Genomic DNA, 21,445 nt, shown 5'->3' with positions numbered 1-21,445 from the left:
CCCGAAGGCTGCTCTGGACCGTCCTAACGCACACCGATCGATTCAAAATTTAGGTATTACACACAGACTTTAACGGTTATATATTATATAATATTCTTCAATTCATGTACGTATACAATGCCGATATATTCTTGTATACGCGCATACTAAACGGCGCGCGGCCGCACAGTTCAACCCCAAGTCTCGATGGGAGTCATGTATTTACGTGTTTTTTTTATACGTACGTTTGTTGTGTGACGTCATGTCGACACGCGTACACCGTTCACATTGTATTGTAGTACTATCTAAAACTAGATACTCATTTTCATCCTAGCAAAGAATAATATGTAGGTCCCACATGTCATTCTCACTTGTGTTCTTCTCACCGGAGCGGCCTTAGCCATAGCACAGGAGCCCGTGCCTTTGTCGGAGCATATATTTGGTAGCCACACCCACACTGGGATCTGTTGTAGAGAGGCTCGCCACGCTTGGACTCGTTGTCCGGGGAACTCTGTGCTGCCAAGGAAGGCAATCGAGGGAGGTCCGCCATCGAGGGAGCTCACTCTAGCAGGCCACGCCGGGAGTTCCATCTGCAGTCCCGCCCGCACCGGTAGGCCACGCCATAGAGCTCCATTGCGCCGGAGACAGTGACACCAACACCGTTGGGGAGCTCCGCCCACAAGGGAAGCCGGGGAGGAAGCGACAAAGCTCCACCGAGCCATGGAGAAGGCCATAGAGGTCCAGGGAAGGAGAAGCCAGTCAATGGTGACCGGATCCAGAGACGGCTCCCATGGGGCAGACCAGCAGCAGTTCCTCTCGACGCTCCGTGTGCGTGCGCGCATAGCGAGGCAAGAGCATGTGGGGAAGAGATAGAACTAAGGGAAAAAGGTAGTCATTTTTTTTGGCACAGTAGATGTGGGTAGTGGGAGAAAAGATTTGTTGGATCAACAAAGGTAGATAGTCTGATAGATAGGCTGTTGGAGACGTTTATTTGACCTTCATTGTTCAAATTTAGGATAGATAGTTGGTTTAGGTAGTCTATTTGCTTTGTAGGATCTAAGCTACACACACTGATGTTGTGGTGCTTGTGCCCACGCTGCTCGTTGCGCCTGCCTCGCCTCACCCGCAGATTGCGCCGTCATCACCTTACCTCGCTCGTGCCGCCTCGCCTCGCCTGTGACCACACCAACGCCATGGCTGCCGCCGTCGGCCTGGGAGCGCCGCTCGTCGTGTGTTGAGGGAGAGAGAAGGGGAGTGCGGCCCGAGATGAGAGGGAGGGAGCTGCGTGAGGCTGAGCTAGGGGCGCAGCCTGTGGAGGAGAGATGCGTCGCGTCGGTGGGAGGGGGAAAGGAGAAAGTGAGGGTGCGGCTGAAGAGAGGAGTGAGAGTTAGGGTTTCCCATATATATATTATGTACAGTTTATCGGGCTTGGTCTGAGCCGGTTGAGCCTCGAGAGCATTAACCGAGGCCGGCCTTATAAGTCGCCCGCCTCAATTAATAAGGCTATTTCTCGAGGTGGGCCTTTTTTATGATAACCACCTCTATTAATGCATTTTGTGGGGCGGTTTCTTATAACCGACTCAGTTAATAAAAAATAACCGTCTCGGTTAATGTCAGGTATAAACCAAGCGGTTTATATCCTTGTCCATCTCGGAGATGGTTTTGAAAAGATCACAGTAAATATTTTTTTTGTTGTAGTGACAACTCCTCAGCGACGCCACAGCTAGGTGGCTGGCATGGCTGGAAACCAAACAACCTCACTGTATCTATCTCCATATGGATATATGGGCCATGGCAGCTAGAGATCGAGCTGCATTGTATGCGTGCCAGTGCCACACACAGGAAAGGCCAGCGAGGCCATATACTACAATGCAACTACTCTCTTCCCCGGCCGATATAGGCACCAGCCGTGTGTGTGTGTAATGCAGATATATAAGTAGTACGGTAGCTCGCACGTACGCGTCTCCATGCCCCATGCCTCGATCCGTCCGTGTTCAGTTTCAGAGTGCGCGGCGGTGGTTGGGTGGCGTGTCGTCTGCACTCTGCACGCAGTGCGATCGAGTACACAAGTAGCTATAGAGATAGCTACATACAAGAACGTACGGGACGGCTTTGCGTCGTCTTTGCTGTGTGATACATATGCTTGCTTGCATGATGCCGCCTCCTCATCAACCACAGGCTAGGTAGCTAGGCGTATTATATATGCCATACGCGTATTATACAGACTAATCGTCGGTCTTTTAATTATATATACTATACGAGTAGTTTTTATACGGATGTCGAGCTACCAATATATACGAGTTTGTCTTTTGTGTTTTGAAAACGCGTATACTTTTGTTGCTAGCTTTCTTTTAAGAGTACACATGCATGCACTACTCCCCAACACTAACCACCAAAAGAGCCAGAGGTGCGCCTGCTACATACCGTCCAGCTACATATATACGATCATGATCTGTGTGTGTAGGTATAGGCCGGCCTCAGAACAACGTTGCTTCTTCAATCGTCTGTGTGCATGCTGGACGACTACTAGTAGGACGGGGCCTTCAAAATACTACTAGGTAACATAACAAGGAGTGTTTAGTTGGAGTTGTTAAAGTTTAACAGGTACTGTAGAATTTTTATTTTATTTTTAACAATTAGTATTCAATTATGGACTAATTAGACTTAAAAGATTCATCTCGCAAATTACTCTCTAACTGTGCTTTTAATTTCATAAATAATCTATATTTAGTACTCCATGCATGTGCCAAACATTCAATGTAACGGATGATAAATTTTAACAGACACAACAAAATGGGGCCTAAAGTAGACGGCGTATGTGCCAACTAATCCATTGTTCTAAGACGGACTGAATTATATTTTCGTAAGTGTGGTGGCTTTAAGTTATTTCTTGAAGAGTTGCAATGAGCAGCGAAATGGTCTGAAAATCTATATTGATATCCCTTATATATAAACCTAATTCTCATTACAAATTTATCTCAACATGCAAGTCATCGATATTATCTTTTTCCACTAATAGCCATGTTAGTCCACTAACTTTTTTTGAAAGAAAGAAAGAAACATTCCCCTAACTTCCAACCTCTTCATTTAAGATATCTACGTTATTTCTCTACTAAGTGCAAATTATTACTTTCAATATGTAATAAATATAGAAATCATCCATATATTGCTATTTGTTTTGCATTCCATCATCTCATAATTTGATCTAATTTTGTTAGCTTTTTTTATCGGACTCTTTCATTGTCTTGTTCAATTTTGGTAAGAATTAATGAATGTAAAAGCATATATGTTTATAACTCTTAATACATGAAACAGTTTTATTTCTATGATATATATAATTCATGCCGAGCATGTACAAGGAGCTTGTTATTTCTCATTACAAATTTATCTCAACATGCAAGTCATCGATATTATCTTTTTCCACTAATAGCCATGTTAGTCCACTAACTTTTTTTGAAAGAAAGAAAGAAACATTCCCCTAACTTCCAACCTCTTCATTTAAGATATCTACGTTATTTCTCTACTAAGTGCAAATTATTACTTTCAATATGTAATAAATATAGAAATCATCCATATATTGCTATTTGTTTTGCATTCCATCATCTCATAATTTGATCTAATTTTGTTAGCTTTTTTTATCGGACTCTTTCATTGTCTTGTTCAATTTTGGTAAGAATTAATGAATGTAAAAGCATATATGTTTATAACTCTTAATACATGAAACAGTTTTATTTCTATGATATATATAATTCATGCCGAGCATGTACAAGGAGCTTGTTATTATTACTTGTTTTATTTTGTCATTCAAAACTCCTTCAACTTTGCTACTTTAAGGACGCCTAATTAAAACTATCTCAACAGTGGCATGTGAACAAGGTAGAACTTAAGGGACCATTCGGTATAGATTTTTGGACAGCTTCAGGAGCTGTTTTGCAACATTTTCTGCCAAATGACTAAGAAAGGGAGGTGGTTCCTCGTGCAGATTCATGGAAATCCCGCTTAGACAAGTGGTTGCCACCTGGTGAAGGTGAAATAGACAGCTTCGCCCGTGCTCCGTCTGCCAGAGCACAGTCCTGGATGCTTTTGCCTCGATGCGGGCAAGTGAGGCCACTCGGGCGCGACAACAAGGTAATTGAAGGTGGAGCACGGGCACACCGGTGAGGCAGAGCACATGCCGCACGACCATGATGGCGAGGAGGGCCTTGACGTGGCTATGGAGGAGAAGGAAGGGTGTCAGTGGCCAACGAATCACGAGCGATGAGAGCATCGGTGTAGCTAGGGAGGAGAAAGGGTGGCGGCAGTTGACGAAGAGAGAGAACAAGGAAAGAAGAGTTGTGCATTTGTGGTTGGGAGAAGGAGGAGAGAGAAACCAAGGAGATAAGAAGAATGGAAATAAGAAAGGAAATAGAAACGTAAAAAAACAAAGGTATTACTATCAATCCACCTTTATATCTACCAAAAGAAATTTTACCAAATATTTTATCAAAATAGCTTCAACACTACCCGTGAAATTAAAGCTGCTCAGAAAACTAAAGCCGGAAAAATTGTTTCACAAGTGAAGTGGGCAGTTATATCAAATAGACCCAAAAAATTAATCTAATACAATATAAGACCATTTTGTCAAGTGGCATATATAAATGCAAATATCTCTATAGGTTAATTATGTCTTCGTTGTTCAAGCATGCATGCAACGAAAAATATAATGTGAAAAGGGTTACGCTCCTTTGAGAATAGCATGTCGAAGAATATTGTGTCGATTGTTGCACAATGTACATCAGTCTAGTTATTTTGTTTGATAGCGATGCATGTCCAAGGTAAGGCCAAAGTGATGAGTCTACATTATGATTTATTTGTCGCTACGATGGTTTAACAACTTCGATTATCTTCTTCTAGTAACCTATACAAACAAATGGTGTGTGTCCATCGTGCCTAGACAAACAAACATATATGGCCACGACGAGAATTAGGACAAACAGGACGACGATGGTAACATCCGATGAGGATATATGACAGCTTTGTTGTTAGGTGAGCAATGCATGTCCAACACTTGGTCTTGTACATTCCCCGTTTTTTATCAATTAGATTTAGGAAATAGAATGGATTGGTTTAACACCATCTAGCTATATACCATCTCTCACGAAGCACAAATGACGTGCTATAAATTAAAATGAGGAATATAAATGGTTTGCAAATTCTAGTTTGTCAAGGCTTTAATTTTAGAATACAATTATTTCAGCAAAGCATAGTATCGAGGTACACTCACGCATACACACATGCACATACAACCTGCCTCCCTATAAACGAGCATAAGGATTTATGTCAACATATATCGGAATATATTGATGAATTCACCACATGCATATTGTTATCGATGAGCACGTCGTCTCTACTACTAAAGAATAATGTTATTAAATTGTAGAATGAGTTACTGAGAATACGAAACATTCACTATGTCAAGTACTTGAATCCTAATGGACAGTTTCACCATAAGAAACCTAATTAGTTGAGCTATACACTTATTAGTTTGCTATTTCAAAATGGAGTTATTATGACGTACTATATTGCTTTAATTTGGTTAAAAGAAGTATATATTGTCCTTGAATTTTGGGTTGGCCGTATATATATGCTTGTTGTTGCAATTCTAACTTTTCTTCTTTGCTACGTACACACGTAGTAATACTGTAGGGCAGATATATATTTTATTTGGGATGGCCGTATGCTCGTGTATATATATATATATATATATATATATATATGCATGCGCGCGCGCAAAGAAGTACTGTTGGAGAGACGACAAGCTACATACGTGTATATATACTGTAGTAGGGCAGATATATATACGGCGTTGGTACGTTTACGTCAACCAACAACCAACGGCATGCAGTTTCAGCGCCTTTAATTTGCAATTGTGTGTAGTCTCAATGGAGTTTCATTAGAGTTTCATGTACATTAAATATGCTGATGTGGCGCTATATTAATGAAGAGAGAGATAATAAGAGTTTCATGGGTATAGAGAGAATTTCATCCCCATAAAACTCCTATGCACTGTTTCTAAAATATTGATGTGTTGCAAACTGTGAGATGAAACTCCCATTGAGGATGACATTATTATTGCAATTGCATGCCACGACGTCCGCAGTGCAGGTCAGAACAACGCAAATACGGTACACCGTTTCTTTCAAAAATAATAATAATAATACAATACGGTGACCGGTGAGTAAGCTAAGTGAATGATACCTAGCTAGCTAGTACAATAGTATACATATCACACACACATATTCTGTATATGCATGTGAATACTGGTTTCTGGTAGTGTCTGTACCTGCACTGTTTGTTGTATATTTATAAGATAGATCGAGCAATACTATACTAGTAGGAGTAATATATATCATCACCTTGCAATGGCTGGTTCTGTTTGTACTACGTGGTGTATGTACGTATATATACGGACGGAGGTAAATAATTAAATTAAATAAACTGGCGGATTCGTGTATATAATGATCCAACAACGGCTCGTAGGTACGAGTCATTATATGCTAATAAACGGATTGGACTAGTTGGGTCTAAGAGCCATGCAAAGACTGGTCAGAAAGCACAGCTAGCTGTAGGCATGTATATACAGACTACTCCCTCTGTTCTGCTCCCTCCATTTCAAATTATAAATCATTCCAAAATTTTATCGTGTGTTTGGTTGGAGAGCGGAGCAAACCGGATCGAAGCGAATCCGTTCCGGTGGCTGTTTGTTTGGAGGATGGGAGGGTTGGGTTGGCTCCAGGGTAGAATATTCCTATCCGATACGAGTTGGACTCGTCCGTCAAAATCTGGCAGACGGAGCCGCTCCAACCGGATTGACTCCCACCAAACACCGAATTCCTTCAACCAAACACTGAACGGAGCCGCTCTGCCCCCAATCCTTCAACCAAACAAACGGGTTGGCTCCCTCCCCGAAACCAGAAATGCAACCAAACATTGGACGGGTTGACTCCGTCCCTCAAAACTAGATTCGATCCAACCCAACCCACCCAACCCCCAACCAAACACACGGTTAGAGAGTTAAAACATCTTAAATATGACTAAAATTATAAAAAAAAATACAAAGATTTATAACATCAAATAGATACACTATAAAAATATAATTAATGAAGAATATAATAATATTTAGTTAGTATCATAAATATTATTATCTTAGCATATAAATTTAGTCAAACTTGACATACTTTGACTTTTAAATATTTTTGAAATGACTTATATAATTTGGGATGGAGGGAGCACATTATAAGACATTTTGGTATTTGTATATTTTTTCTTTTGCTATGTATCTAGATATATATTATGTCTAGGTACATAGTAAAAGTTATGAATCTTAAAAAGTTAAAATATCTTATAATTTGGGATGGAAGAAGTTCTACTGCTCCTAGCCTGAGCATCTTCAACGCTTTTGCAAATGGCCTTTGCATTCTTGTTTTTGCAAAAAAGTCTTAAAAACTTTTATCCAACGTTTTGGCAAATAGGCTTTGCATGTTTGTTAACTTGACAAATTCCTGACCAGCCAATCGTGTATTGCGCTTAGCATTGCATAGCCCCGCGCGTTTTTCTTCCCCGCGCGTGGTTTCTCTGCCGCGCCGTTTTCTTCCCGCGGAAAGTTGGAGGTCGTGATCTTTTGGTTCTGCACGTCGCTGGACATCAACACCTGCTGTGGGGGAGGCGATCTTCATGAAGCCGGCTGTGGGAGAGGTATGTACGCTATGGCCATGGATTCATCTTTCCAGTATGTGCATCGGGTTTACATGGTGCCTAGGATTTGTGTGTTGATGCTGCCTGTTGCTTGGACCTTGGAGTCGACGGCGCAAAGAAAATTTTTGACTGAAAAAATAATTGCTGGGTCCACACTTTGGGTTTTACCAACTCAATTTTGTCAAACCATTGGAAGTAAACTTTTTTTTCTCCTCTCCATATTGATTTGACTTTGTAAACTTCATGTTTTGCTAAAGATAAAATGCAATGCTTAACGCTCCAAAGTCCACAAATTAAAGGGCTTCGCACTTAAAAAATAACCAGGGTTGGTTGGGGGGGGGGGGGGCTTCAGCTGCAGTCGTTGGGAAAGGGCGAGAGGCCATCCATGCTGTCAGTCGTCACAAGCTGCAGACTCACAATTTTAGGATGGACGATTTTTATAATATTATGCACACAAAACAAGCAACAATAGCTCAAGTTCTCACTACAATTCAACTTGACCTTTTTTACAAAAGCGCTAGTGGGAAAAAAAACTACAGGAATGGAATAACTTAGTTCTGAGAATTACGAATACAAAAGCTTTTTTTAGATTTACACAGTACAATATAGACATTCACAACGTACGCACACTCACCTAGTTACCCCTGTAACTGCCTCTGAAAGGCTGTATGGATAGAGATTTATCGTCAATGATGATTGCAATGACACTACAAGCTTGATGGGTTGAAATAGCCAAACAGGGGCAGCCTCTGCACTCTTACTCGCTCAAAAGAGATGACGGGCCGGGCCAATGTCATGCTCGTCGATCCAACTATTGGCCCATATGTTCACGTACCTGTGATAGGCAGAGCTTCTGAGCCCAACGGATCATTTGGCGGAGACGAAACGACCCGACCCGGCCCAGCCCACGGCTGTCTCGTCCCGGCCCTCTCTCTCTCCCTCCGCACTGAGGAGTGGTCCCGGAGAGGGCCCCACTTTGAGCCCACGAGGCCGGGGTCCACTCGACGACACCGACGGCCCTGCGCCTGAGGTCACTGGCCGTCCTGGCCGCCGGAGCCGGAGCCAATCGCCATTCACCAGGCAGGCCAAGCACACGGGCCGGGCAGGGGACGGCCGGGCGTGCCATGTTTCGTCCATCCGTGCAAGCTTCCAATTACTTGGCCAGCTGCCGCCCCCTGCCGGTGGGTGGCGCTGTCGTTGCCGTTGCCGCTGCAGCTGCCTGCCACGGTGCCGGCCGGTGGGATCCGAATCCGATCCATCCATCTCCTCGCATGCAGCTCGGTCGATCCAGCCGTAAGATGAACCGACCAATGCAATGCAATGCAAAGGCAGGCGGTGGAGGGCGAGGGCATCCTTCCAAGCATGATTTGCAGTATTAGCAGCACTGCAAATGGTGTTCACACTGTACTAACCCCAGCTCCTCCCATCACTCTACTCTCCAGTAGTAGCCATCAACGAACAGCAGCAGCCAGCAGGTCCCAAACCAATGGAGACCTGACCTCTCCTAAGTCCTAATCCCCTTAGTCTTGAGCAAATGAATCGATACGACGATGATCACTGCATAGCAAAACAGCACATGCCGTGGCTGATTGATTCTCTGATGGCTCCGCTGCACCACGCACGTACACAGTAATATGCATGCAAGTAGCATCACTCTCAGGCCAGTGCATATGCATATGTGCTTTATTAGGGAAGGGAAGGTGAGATTCAGCGACAGTGACCTGATATCAACCTCTGATGCTTTGGCAATCGCGACAGCGTCGTCCGCGTACGAGGATCACGATCACCCATCAAACCAAAGCTTGGCGCAGCTCAATTGCGCTTGCGCCCATCCAGGTGTCAGTCTCTCTCACACACACACACACACTCTCACTCACAGTACTGTTAAGATTGATTTCACTGAACACAGTGAACAGTACTGCTGAGAGGCTGCATTTTTTCTACCCATACACCTTTGCTGTTATGATGCTTGGAGAAATGCATTCCAAGTTCATCTCCGTTCTGTCAATCAGAGAGCAAGCCTGAGCAGTACCGTTCACTGTTCAGGTGAAATCAATCTTAACGGCTGTGTTGTACGTGTACTTGGCTTCGGGAAGACTCAGAGTCTCTGGCCAATTCGAGCAACCGACAGGATGAGTAGTAGAAACTGTGTACTTGAACCGACTCCAGCTCCTACTAGATGAGGAGAGATCTCTACCGCTCGCCTTTACTCTCTTGTTTTCATTTTCATCTTCCTGTCCAGTGCAGGGAACACCAGAATTCAATGGCCTCCATAAGAAGGTGAAGCTATGGCATGCATTGCATTGCATGCATTCCGTCCAGGCCATTTGTAATTGTAGGGCACTTCCTTGTCTCCTCCACTCCAAATCCACCTGCGGTCCCACTCGGTAAATAATAAAAACACAGACTGTCTCTAAACTTCACTTCAACACAGACTGTCTGGTTTGTTTCTGCACAAAAAAAAACTGTACAGTATCTTGAATCCTTGATGCAAAATGTGCACCTGGAGTGTTACAGAGAGTACTGTATATGGCAAGAGTATATGGAAATGCAGTAGTAAATAAATTCAGAGTTCAGATAAGAACACATTGTGTAGATTTACAAGGAATGAAGAGGCATGGACGCTGATGATACCAGAAGTAAATGCAGTGCGGTTGAGGGTTGGGAAGGGAAGAAGGGTCCCTACGTGCTTGGCCGGATTCAGTTTCTTCTAGATTTCATTTCGTCAGTGAGTTTTGGTGATCCATAAGAACGCCTGGTAGTTGCAGTTACTCCTGTATGATCAGGAGCAGTGCAGTGCAACAGTGTTGGTTGATTAGGTGGTGCCTAGTGCTGGTACTGGTACTCGATCGGGTAGGCCTCTTCTTACAGTTCATCTGTGTACTGATGATCCACTAGATCTTTTTACGATCGAGTAATAACTTCAAATTGGACGGTACCCACTTAATGGAGTGCTCCTAGTAATAACCTAGCAATACTAACATTTGACTAGTGCCGGTAGTAAAATACTACTGACTTGGTTGCTGATGTATGACTGTATGAGATGAGAGGAGAGCCATTATTATCACAAGAATAACAGAGCATGCAAATGCAAATCTGTTTAGTAGTAAGTAAATCATTTGAACAAAGGTGGCACAAGCAGTACATGGATGGAGTAATTTCCAATAAGACTTAATGTCTCATCATCATCTCCTAACACTTTGGCGGACAGATGCAGTTTTGTCGCTGGCCTCTGTCTGAAACTACAAACTGAATTTGTGTGTTGTTCTATGCCCTGTTTGGAATGCGGAAAATTCCACCTGTTACTACATATCTCCTGAGAAACTGAACCGATTCAAGTACAGCCTCTGTGAAATTCCAGCACTCCAACAAACCCAAAAGTTCCACAGACACAGTGACGCAGTAGTTGATGAGAAAAGAAAACACTGAACAGCCGCACGTGGGATGTTGATGCAAAGTACTCACCCAAACCGATGTTACTACTGCAGTACTGCTCACTGTCAAGGCTCACTCCATCTAGCTCGCTACATACAGCTCATCCTCAACTAACCCCAGGCATCATTACACGGGCGATAAGATGGATAGATCCAACTGCCCTCATGAATACCACACCACCAATGCCTAGCTGCTCTGAATCTGATCGATCGCCGCTGTAATGTAAACCCTTGTGGCAGCAGAACTGGCACATTCCCGTTTCAGTCTGGAGTGTCTCAGCAGCCAGTAGCAATGCAAACCTGGGATGGGGACAACGCCGTGCGTTTACAGAAAGCTCACTGATGCGCCGCTCCTTGCAGTTGAGTTGAGTTTTATTCGGCTCTTTAGCATTGATTCAGACCTGTCAGACAGACTCTGTCCTGCGTTAGAGTAGATCCGTGCTGCCAGGACTGGATCGATGCCAAACTCATGCCATGTTCAACTGAACACATTGCGTTTGTTTATGCAAATGTGGAAGTAAAGTAAACACCCGATTGTGACACTGTGTACATGTGAAAGAAGCTGGACTCGGCAATTGGGAGTCTTAATTGGAGAAGAGAAGAAAACTGCAGCACAGAAATGGAAATGGAAAATGGAATTAGCAGCAGAGCAGGATTGATTAAGGCCCAAGATTGTGGAGAACAGAAGAGCAGTGCAGTAATGGCGGTCACCAACCACCGATCGGACGGGACGGGACGGGACGGGACGCGAGTGACTACTCTCATTCTTGTCTGATCCATCATCCATTCCCTCAGCGGCATGGGCGACGACGGCACTATAAAAGGGGCCACGAACATGACGAGCCTTCCAAGCTACTACCTCCAAGCGCGCGCCGCTGTGCAGTGTTCAGTGACATCGATCAGGATCACCAGACACAGACACTGACACTGACAGCGCGCGCCGCCCGCTATGGCGTCCCCGACCTGCCGCCTCGTGTCCCTCGTGCTCTGCCTGGGGGCGCTCGCCGTGCTCCTGGCGGCGCGGGGCGCCGACGCGGCCCGCGCCTTCTTCGTCTTCGGCGACTCCCTCGTCGACAACGGCAACAACAACTACCTCATCACGGCGGCGCGCGCCGACTCGCCGCCCTACGGCATCGACACGCCGGACCACCGCGCCACGGGGCGGTTCAGCAACGGCAAGAACGTGCCGGACATTATCAGTTGAGTCGTCGTCGGACGGTCGGAGTCGAGTCCCTGATCCTGACTCCTGATTTCCAGTTACTAATTAGCTTGGTGCACGAATGCATGCACGCACGCACGCACGCAGGTGAGCACCTCGGCGCGGAGCCCGTGCTGCCGTACCTGAGCCCCGAGCTCGACGGCGAGAAGATGCTCGTCGGCGCCAACTTCGCGTCCGCCGGCGTGGGCATCCTCAACGACACCGGAATCCAATTCGTACGTTACATTACAATCTTACATTACATTACATGCATGATGTCTGCTTCACAATGATAGCAACATAATAATAATAATAATAATATAAGTAATGGCCGTGCATGCATGCATTTCATCAATTTCAGGCCAACATCATCCACATCGCCAAGCAGCTGCGCTACTTCGAGCAGTACCAGAAGCGTCTGACGGCGCTGATCGGCGCGGACGCGGCGACCCGGCTGGTGCGCGGCGCGCTGGTGCTCATCACGCTGGGCGGCAACGACTTCGTGAACAACTACTACCTGGTGCCCTACTCGGCGCGGTCGCGTGAGTTCTCGCTGCCGGACTACGTCTCCTACATCCTGTCAGAGTACGCCCAGGTCCTGGAGCACATGTACGATCTCGGCGCCCGGCGGGTGCTGGTGCAGGGCGTCGGCCCCATCGGGTGCGTCCCGGCCGAGCTGGCGCTGCACAGCCTAGACGGCACCTGCGACCCGGAGCTGCAGCGCGCCGCCGAGATGTACAACCCGCGGCTCATGTCCCTGCTGCAGGACCTCAACGCACGCCACGGCGGCGAGGTGTTCGTCGGCGTGAACATGAAGCGGATCCACGACGACTTCATCGACGACCCCAAGGCGTACGGCTTCGAGACCGCCACCGAGGCGTGCTGCGGACAGGGAAGGTTCAACGGCATGGGGCTGTGCACCATGGTGTCCAGCCTCTGCGCCGACCGCGACAGCTACGTGTTCTGGGACGCCTTCCACCCCACGGAGCGCGCCAACCGCCTCATCGTGCAGCAGTTCATGTCGGGCTCTGTGGAATACATCGCGCCAATGAACCTCAGCACCGTCCTCGCCATCGACGAAGAACTCGAGAGGCAGCAGCAAAGCACATTGCCGTGATGTCATGCATGTCATCCGCCGGCCTGATGATGGATGCAGGCCTCCGGCCATCTGCAGCAGCTAATTCAGCTTCATCGCCATTTGTTGCATATATGCATGCAATTCGATCGCGTTCGTTCCTTGGATATCATCTCGAGTTTTTGAGGGTGTGTGTGTGTGTAGAGAGAGTACTCCCTAGCTAGTCCTGGCTGCTAGTAGTAGTAGTAGCTAGTGCAAGCCATCATCAGTTTCTTCGATCGGTTTCAGTCGTCGTCAAGTGCAGAGAATCCAGATGTGGTTTTCTGCATGCAGGGTTTCAAATTTATGTCGGTGTGGTTGCATGTACCGTGTAAGTGTGTGACAGTGACGACCATATCTTGTCAATTGTCATATAGGACAGCTTCTTATAATTTATATAAATTTTTCAGGGGATTCATAATTTTTTGCTTCTTTTTAATAAATGAATTTTCAGCTGCTAGCTAGCTACCAAAAGTGGTGTCATTTTCGTTCCTAGCTTGATTCGCAAAAGTGAGCCTGAATTCCTGCCTGGATGGGCGGGCGTCCTGACGATACAATCTGCAGTGCAGAGCTGATCGAGACTGGTATGGTATTGATTATTGAATGCAATGGCCGGGCCATTAACTCCGAGTCTTTTTCTTTTTTTTACTTGGACCGAAGAAAAGAAAGAAAAATCGGCAGTTGAATCGCCAGAATTGCTGCCAAACTGTCCTCAGCTGCATATTTCAAATGTTTCGAATTCTTCTCAGAGAAACATTTCTCGTTTTTGTGCTAGGAATGAGAATCACCCAAATAGGTGTTTGTAGTGATTCTAGTTCATTTCAAGGAGAATCTGGATCAATAGCCAAACATTTCACCAATTCTTACCAAATGATCGATTACTATTTCAACATAGAAACGTTTCTAGCAGAATCTGGATCCCTGCCAAATGGTCTCTTAGTCTCGAGCATCAACTTCTTCTTACAAGAACAGTGCTGCTATGCACTGTTGTTGAAGTGAAGTTTTCAGACAGTATATGTGCGACAGGAATAGCTAGGAGGATCTCAGATCAGTAGAAGAAGGTTGCCTTTGTCTCTCTGTGTTTTATTTACCTGGTGGGACTACTGCAGGTGGACAAAGACAAAGAACTGCCCTACACAAGTGAGTGCATGCAGCATTGCAATGCAGCCACAGCTTCACCTTCTTATGGAGGCCATTGAATTTTGGTGTTCCCTAGACTGTACTGTACAAGAGGATGAAACGAAAACATAAGGATCAGTAAATTAAAGGCAAGCAGAAGCAGTAGAGATCTCATCTCATCTAGGACAGGACAGGACTGTCTAGAGTCGATCGGTTCAAGTACAGGATTTCTCTCGATCGAGAAAAAAAGTACAGGATTTCTACTCATCGTCATCATCCCGTCGGTCGCTCGAATTACCCAGATCCAAACTATATCTCAGAGTCTTGGTGAGGCCAGGTACACGATGGACCGTGGCTCAGCTTGCATTGCCCCAGTGCAGTATAAATTTACCTTCGTAAACCGTAATGTAGTGATTATTCACTGCTTGCTCTATGATAATTGACAGTTTGGGCTGTACAGGTCGTCATCGCCTCCTGCACACACAGTAAAGCACATTTGAATCTTTGAGGAACGGTGATGCAACACTAGCGGTTCATTTGATGGATGATCCTCGTACGACGACGCTGCATGCCGTGGAAATAAAGCATCATCAGAGGTTGATAGCAGGTCATTGTCGCTAGCAGGTCATTGCATGGCAAATAATGCACATGAACTGGCAGCCTGAGAGCGATAGATGCCACTTATTGATTAGATGCATGGTGTGTAGCTAGCGTAGGCATCGGAGAATGAGAATCAGCGAGCCACAGCCCACAGTAACAAAGCATGTGTTTGTGTTGCAATTTGCAGTGATCATCGTATCAATTTGTTTCCTCAAAAAGGGGGTATTAGGAGAGGTCATCAGATCACCATTGGTATATACCTGCATGCTGCTGTTGTTCGTTGATGGCAACTAGCTGGAGAGTGGAGACTAGAGTGATGATGGAGGGGATGAGGTTTTAGTATAGTGTCAACACCATTTGCAGTGCCAATCATGTTTCGAGTGAAGCTGCTACCAAATTAAGGGGACAGTCCCCTGGAATCTGAGGATGCATATTTATGTATATATGCAGCTGGATCCTGGATAGTACAGTAGCTAGTATGTGTGTGACGTATCCTAGAATATGGGGTTGCACTGCAGAGAGACGCGAAGGTCCCATTTAACGCAACTTAGCTTTACCAGTTATTAAGTTGTTTATTTGTTTTGGTTTAACGAGCAGCTCTATTAGTGAAGCTGAGTTGTTTTTTATAGTCTCATTTGACAAAACAGCTTTACATAGTAGAAAGAGATTATAAAATATCACAAATAACCTTGCATTTTATGGGTGAAGCTTTTTTTTCAAAATGACAGCTTGGCAGAAAAAAAAAACAACTTCAAACAACTTATGAAGATGTCAGTGAAGTTGTGCCAAATAGACCTAAAACGTGTCTCGTTTCTGATAACAAAAACTAGGGCTCAGATGATAAAAGTATTATCATTATTGTAATTTCATTGCTCATGAGTAATGAAATTCGGTTCGTGGAAAAAATAACAATTAAAAATGGCACGTGAGAACACGAAAAAAGCAAGCTCTCTTTCAACTAAACAAATGTCGTTAAATTCGATATTTCAACTTCAAATTAATTTACAGAAAAATCTTTCCACATGTATATATTATCAAATTAGTTTCGTTAAACTCCACATGTCCTATATTGTGAGAGTGCATTGAAATGATGTATCCAGAAAAGAAAAAACCTCTATAAAAACTATTTTTATATCTCTTCGTAATTAATCTAACAAGACATCAAATATGCTCATGTGTCATATAAATACAAATGAAAATCCTACTAAAACTGGCCTTGAATATATTAATGTCTTTTAAAAGTTTTATTAGAATCAAAAGAAAAATGATTTAGAACAAAGTTTAAATGAGTTGTAACTAGGGATGGAGCACATGTGTGTGCCGGGCTCCGAACGACCTGTGCGTGTACCATGCAGCCTTGTTGTTTGATTTATTGTGAGAGAAAAACATCAAGCGAACAAGTCGAGACATGTATTTGACACAAGAGATTAGTTCACTGGTTTCCATGCACCGTCCTGCCAAAGAGGCAGGTGCACGGTACCGCTACCGCTGGTACAATGCTATTGCTAGTGAAGAATTGAATAGCCTCCAAATGAGGTGGAGTAGTTGTACTTCTTCTGCGGGATCAAAAAGATGATTGCCGGCTCTGCAGTGCAACAAATGACAGGACAGGAGCAGATTTTAGGAATACACATTCACCCTGCTGCATCTTCTCTGTGCCGTAGTCCGGCACTCCGGCTTATTACTCCGTGCTCCGTGTTAGCGTAAACAACCGTCACTGTGAATTGCTGGATATATACCGCGACACAGCACGTCTGCACATGGTATGGTCAGATGAGGGAGTCCAAACGTTTTGATGTAATTACTATTTACTGATGGTAAATTCCTACACTATATTGTTGTTGAAAAAGTATGGCATTTAACATCAGCCGTAGAAATGATCTAGCGAACAAGTAAAAATAAAGAAAATAAAACTAGCTGCATTACGTGACCCAATAACGAAGAAGATTGCCTTGTCTTACCCAACAGGATTGTACAGTCTGCTCATTTGATTGTTGAGCTACCTGTATTGCGACTTGTGCTACCAAGAAAAATCCTTGATAGCCTCGACTAATAGGTATTTCCTCCGTCTCAAAATATTTGTTGTTTTCGCTTGTTGAGAAATGATTTTAATAAAATGTATATTAAAAATATTAATATTTATAGTATATAGTTTGTATCATTGAAAAGATCTATAAATCGAGAAAGATAAGCTCATTATCATTTTTTTTTGAGAGAAAGACAAGGCCTTTTTATTTTTGAGAAACAGACGTGCTCTTTACTAGCAATAGAGTACAAGGCAAAGGTAGCATAGATAAATATCCGAAATGATCTCATCTTCTCTGATTCTTTTTATCCTAACAGCACGAAGGAGGAAATGAGTGTTTCCTTGAAAATCAGTTCCCTAACGAGTCTTCCTCCATGACTCGATCATAAGCTCGTGCTTACTTAAGAAAAGAGTTTTTTTTCTTTCCCAATCCTATATAAATATCGGTCAATAAAATAAATATAACCGAATTTATTACTTTCCCCTCACAGCATGGGACAGCGAAAGTCCGCCAGTGCGAAACACTCCCCTCCACCCAGGCCAAACACCACCCGCAGGCCGCACCAGACAAGACAATCAGGCGCAAGCCCATAAACCCCACCGCAGCCACCCGATACGGGCCCATCCAGCGGCCCAGATCACGCCACGCATGCTCCCCCGCCTGCTCCTCGGGCCCCACCGCCTGCTCCTCGGCGGCCCCCTCGCCGCGACCGCGAGCGCGGCGCCCCTCCCCCGCCGCCGCGCCGTCGCCGGCCGCCGGGTCATGTCCGCCTCCGCCGCGCCCGCCCCGGGGCCGAGGCGGCGGCCGCTGCGCGGGGTGGTGTTCGACATGGACGGCACCCTCACGGTGCCCGTCATCGACTTCCAGGCCATGTACCGCGAGGTGCTCGGCGGGGACGCGGCCTACGCCGCGGCGCGCGCGGCCGGGGGAGGCGCCGTCGACATCCTCCACTGCATCGAGGACTGGGCGCCAGACAAGCAGCGCCACGCGTACGAGGTTATCGCGCGCTTCGAACAGGAGGGGCTCGACCGCCTCCAGATCATGCCCGGTCAGGCGGCCACCACCAGTGCTTGCCTTGCTGCTGCTTTTGGATTCTTGTTAGTTTCTAGTTCGGTGGCTCGGTGTGGTGTGTGACTGCTTGCGATCTGTCCTCGGTATGCAGGGGCCTCGGAGCTATGCGGCTTCCTGGACGCAAAGCAGATCAGGTCAGTGCTTGCTAGTTGCTACCTCCACAATGCAGCTTAAATTGCTTCCCTCGCATTGACACACTGTGTGTGGAACTGCTCCAGTTTTGACATTGGTTACGCGTAGTATTGCCACCTGCTAGTTCCACTTCCAAACCTAGGTGCTTCAAAATCGATCGTGATGCAGATGATCAAGAGTGGATGCCAAATGATATGTCTGATTGGATATTGGATTGCAGAAACTTGACATTAAGAGCAATTGCTATGCAAGGAAAACTTGTACTTACAGTGTACTGCTGAAGTGCTGATTAAGTTTAAGTTTTCATCCATACATACTACGCATTTGTGATGCCAATAGCAGGACGTTCTTTGATTTTTTTATACAAGCAGAATCTTCTGCCACTTCAAAAGATGCCAATAGCAGGTGTTCTAATACATCATCTATTGTGATCAGAAAGAATTCGACTAACATCGATGTTGTACAGCTGTTTGTTGAAAGGCTGATTGTCACTTCTCTAGTTTATTGCGTGTACCAGAGTGGGTACTGTTGCTTGACACAAGCAATCCAGTTCATGATTATTGTCGAGCATGTGTGCTGTGTCATTTTAAAAATGTGAGTTGAGTTTATCTTTCCTAATATGCATGAATAACTGCAATCTATTTTTTGGTCTGTCAGTCTTTTGTTGCGTTAGAGATTTATATTCAGCTTTTGATTCCTGGGCCTCAACTTTTTGCAGAAGAGGTTTGATCACCCGTAATGTGAAGGACGCAGTTGATTTGTTTCACCAAAGATTTGGTGTAAGCTGTTGATTACCCTCCTGCTGATTACTATTTTGGCGTGCCCATTTGGTTATTTCTGGCTCTCATACCTGTGGAGTCTGTTTTATCATAATGTAGTAACTTTTCCCAGATTATTATGATATCATGCCCCTATTATTTGCTCTTTCAGTGATCTGATTCATTGCTTGTCATTGTGGTGCACTACTGAAGTGGGACAGATGTACAATTTTTTAATTATTATGCCATTGCATTTAGTGAGTTTATTCTTCTCTACCTTTGTGTTTGGGATTTCTTCAGATGATGTTCACTCCTGCACTTAGTAGAGAATTTCGCCCCTATAAGCCAGATCCAGCTCCACTGCTTCACATATGCTCCACTTGGAACATTCCGCCACACGAAGTGATCATGGTCGGCGACAGTCTCAAGGATGATGTGAGCGTTCTTCAACTGATTATAAGCTGTAGCGTATAAAAGGTTGCCATATACTCCATTCGTTTTTAGTAGGTGTATTACGATTTGAAAAAAAAAAAAAACCTTTAGGGGTTGTATGGCCACCCATTTCTTTTACAATGTATATTATGTTAGTGTTCGTCAAAATCGCTACAAAATCAATGTCATATTAAAAAAAATCCAATTATGAATCTGTTTATATACTTTTAGACATTCAGCATGCATATTATGTTAGTGTTCGTCAAAATCTGTGAACTAGACTTTTAAAACTTTTAAAATCCTAGTATGCTGACTAAGAACAAGTGGAGGGAGTTGCACTTGCACATTCTCTTCCATTTTTCAATTGGCATGATGAAATAACCAGAAATAAAATTCCACGGCTCATGTCTACATGCAATTTCACCGTAACATTTTCTTTTTAAAAGTTAACCCTGAGTCCCTGGCTCTGTGCTTGTAAATTGTCCTTGCATAGTTGCATCATAGCTAAACCAACATAAACTGGTCTCATGTTGCTTTACTAACTGACTAGTTCCTTAAGTATTCTCTTGCATTTTGTTTTTGGTAAACTATAAACTGAAGTTGGTCGCATTGCGCTTTCACTTAATTACTTGTCATTTGAAAAAATTCAGGTTGTTTGTGGAAAGAGGGCAGGAGCTTTTACTTGCTTGCTAGATGAAACAGGGCGATATGGTCCTCATGATTCTTTGCCTGAGGAAGTTAAACCTGACTTCAAGGTGGCCTCGCTTACAGAAGTGTTCACTGTGCTGGAGGAGTACTTCGATTTGGCACCAGTACCTGCTGAGAGTAGAATATGACAGCGAAGTTTTATTGGACTTGGCCGCTAATGTGAAATCGGCTACCCAACCAACACCTTGAATAATGTGGACAATGTTGATGCCATTTCAACTTTCAAGTATCAGAAGCCCTGCTAGAGCCTGCAGCCAGAAGGCGATGGCTGTTCCAAATGTGGATTAAATGTCATTGAAATGGCAATGAAGTGATTCGATTTGTTGTAAATCTACTATCATATGTTGTCCCCAACTAAATCAGCTTGTGTCGTTTAGTGACTGAAATGGCCATAAGTATCTGACAATTCAGAATATAACAATAAAAAAAACCATGGATACCATTCGTTCAATTTGGGCCTTGTTTACTTGCAAAATATAAATAGTAACACTTTCGTTTGTATTTGACAAATATTATTCAATCAAAGACTAATTAGGCTCAAAAGATTCGTCTCGTAAATTACATATAAACTATGTAATTAGTTATTTTATTTATCTATATTTAATGTTCTATGCATGTGCAACAAGATTCGATGTGACGGGGAATCTGAAACATTTTACAAAATATTTGGGGAACTAAACAAGGCCCGGCATTTTCTTTCACACAGCATTAGTTGCTTAGGTTAATCTTCTTGGTGATGCAAAGAGCATCAGTTGCTTCTATTTGATTTCTTCTGCTGGGAGATATCCTGCAGCTACTAATTCATAATAGCAGCTTGGAATGTTTTTGTCTCCTGAATTTTATATCCTGAGAACCATGAACACTAATAGTTTGGATTTTGGAGAGAAATTTCTGACAGGCATCTTTGGGATGAAATGCCAGACGGCCAAAGTATCTTTCCAAAAGTAACTTATCATATGTTCGTTTGACTGATAAGTCATGGCTAAAGCATTATTGGCTGATTTTTTGTAAAAAAAACATTGTTGAATGGTTATTAGATTCGGCAAATAAATTTAACCAAGCAGGCTTGGTCATATAAGTAATACATATAGCTTGGATCATAAATATTACTACTGTGTTCTATCCGTTTCGGGATGGAG

The 21,445-nt window shown here is 44.2% G+C and overlaps 2 protein-coding genes across 4 annotated transcripts; both read left to right on the top strand.

Moving 5' to 3' along the window:
* On the top strand, positions 11,999 to 13,880 carry LOC8084709 (GDSL esterase/lipase At5g33370). Its single transcript, XM_002454732.2, has 3 exons — positions 11,999 to 12,346; positions 12,454 to 12,581; positions 12,707 to 13,880. Exons 1-3 carry the CDS (start codon positions 12,097 to 12,099, stop codon positions 13,460 to 13,462), a joined length of 1,134 nt encoding a protein of 377 aa, XP_002454777.1. The 5' UTR covers positions 11,999 to 12,096; the 3' UTR covers positions 13,463 to 13,880.
* Positions 17,716 to 20,757, top strand: LOC8084708 (haloacid dehalogenase-like hydrolase domain-containing protein At2g33255). 3 transcript variants are annotated; one of them, XM_021458273.1, is made up of 6 exons: positions 17,716 to 18,253; positions 18,368 to 18,410; positions 18,844 to 19,002; positions 19,127 to 19,187; positions 19,467 to 19,643; positions 20,249 to 20,757. In XM_021458273.1, exons 1-5 carry the CDS (start codon positions 17,854 to 17,856, stop codon positions 19,638 to 19,640), a joined length of 837 nt encoding a protein of 278 aa, XP_021313948.1. In that variant the 5' UTR covers positions 17,716 to 17,853; the 3' UTR covers positions 19,641 to 19,643; positions 20,249 to 20,757. The 3 variants fall into 3 exon arrangements, with proteins under 3 accessions (XP_021313948.1, XP_021313947.1, XP_002454776.1); XM_021458272.1 differs by having other exon boundaries at positions 17,735 to 18,253; positions 19,467 to 19,601; XM_002454731.2 differs by lacking the exon at positions 18,844 to 19,002 and having other exon boundaries at positions 17,741 to 18,253; positions 19,467 to 19,601.

This window comes from Sorghum bicolor, chromosome 4, assembly GCF_000003195.3.
Source record: "Sorghum bicolor cultivar BTx623 chromosome 4, Sorghum_bicolor_NCBIv3, whole genome shotgun sequence".
In the NCBI taxonomy this organism is placed as follows: domain Eukaryota; kingdom Viridiplantae; phylum Streptophyta; class Magnoliopsida; order Poales; family Poaceae; genus Sorghum; species Sorghum bicolor.
The sequence above is the reverse complement of the archived record's forward strand: the minus strand, read 5'-3'. Positions and strand labels throughout refer to the sequence as shown.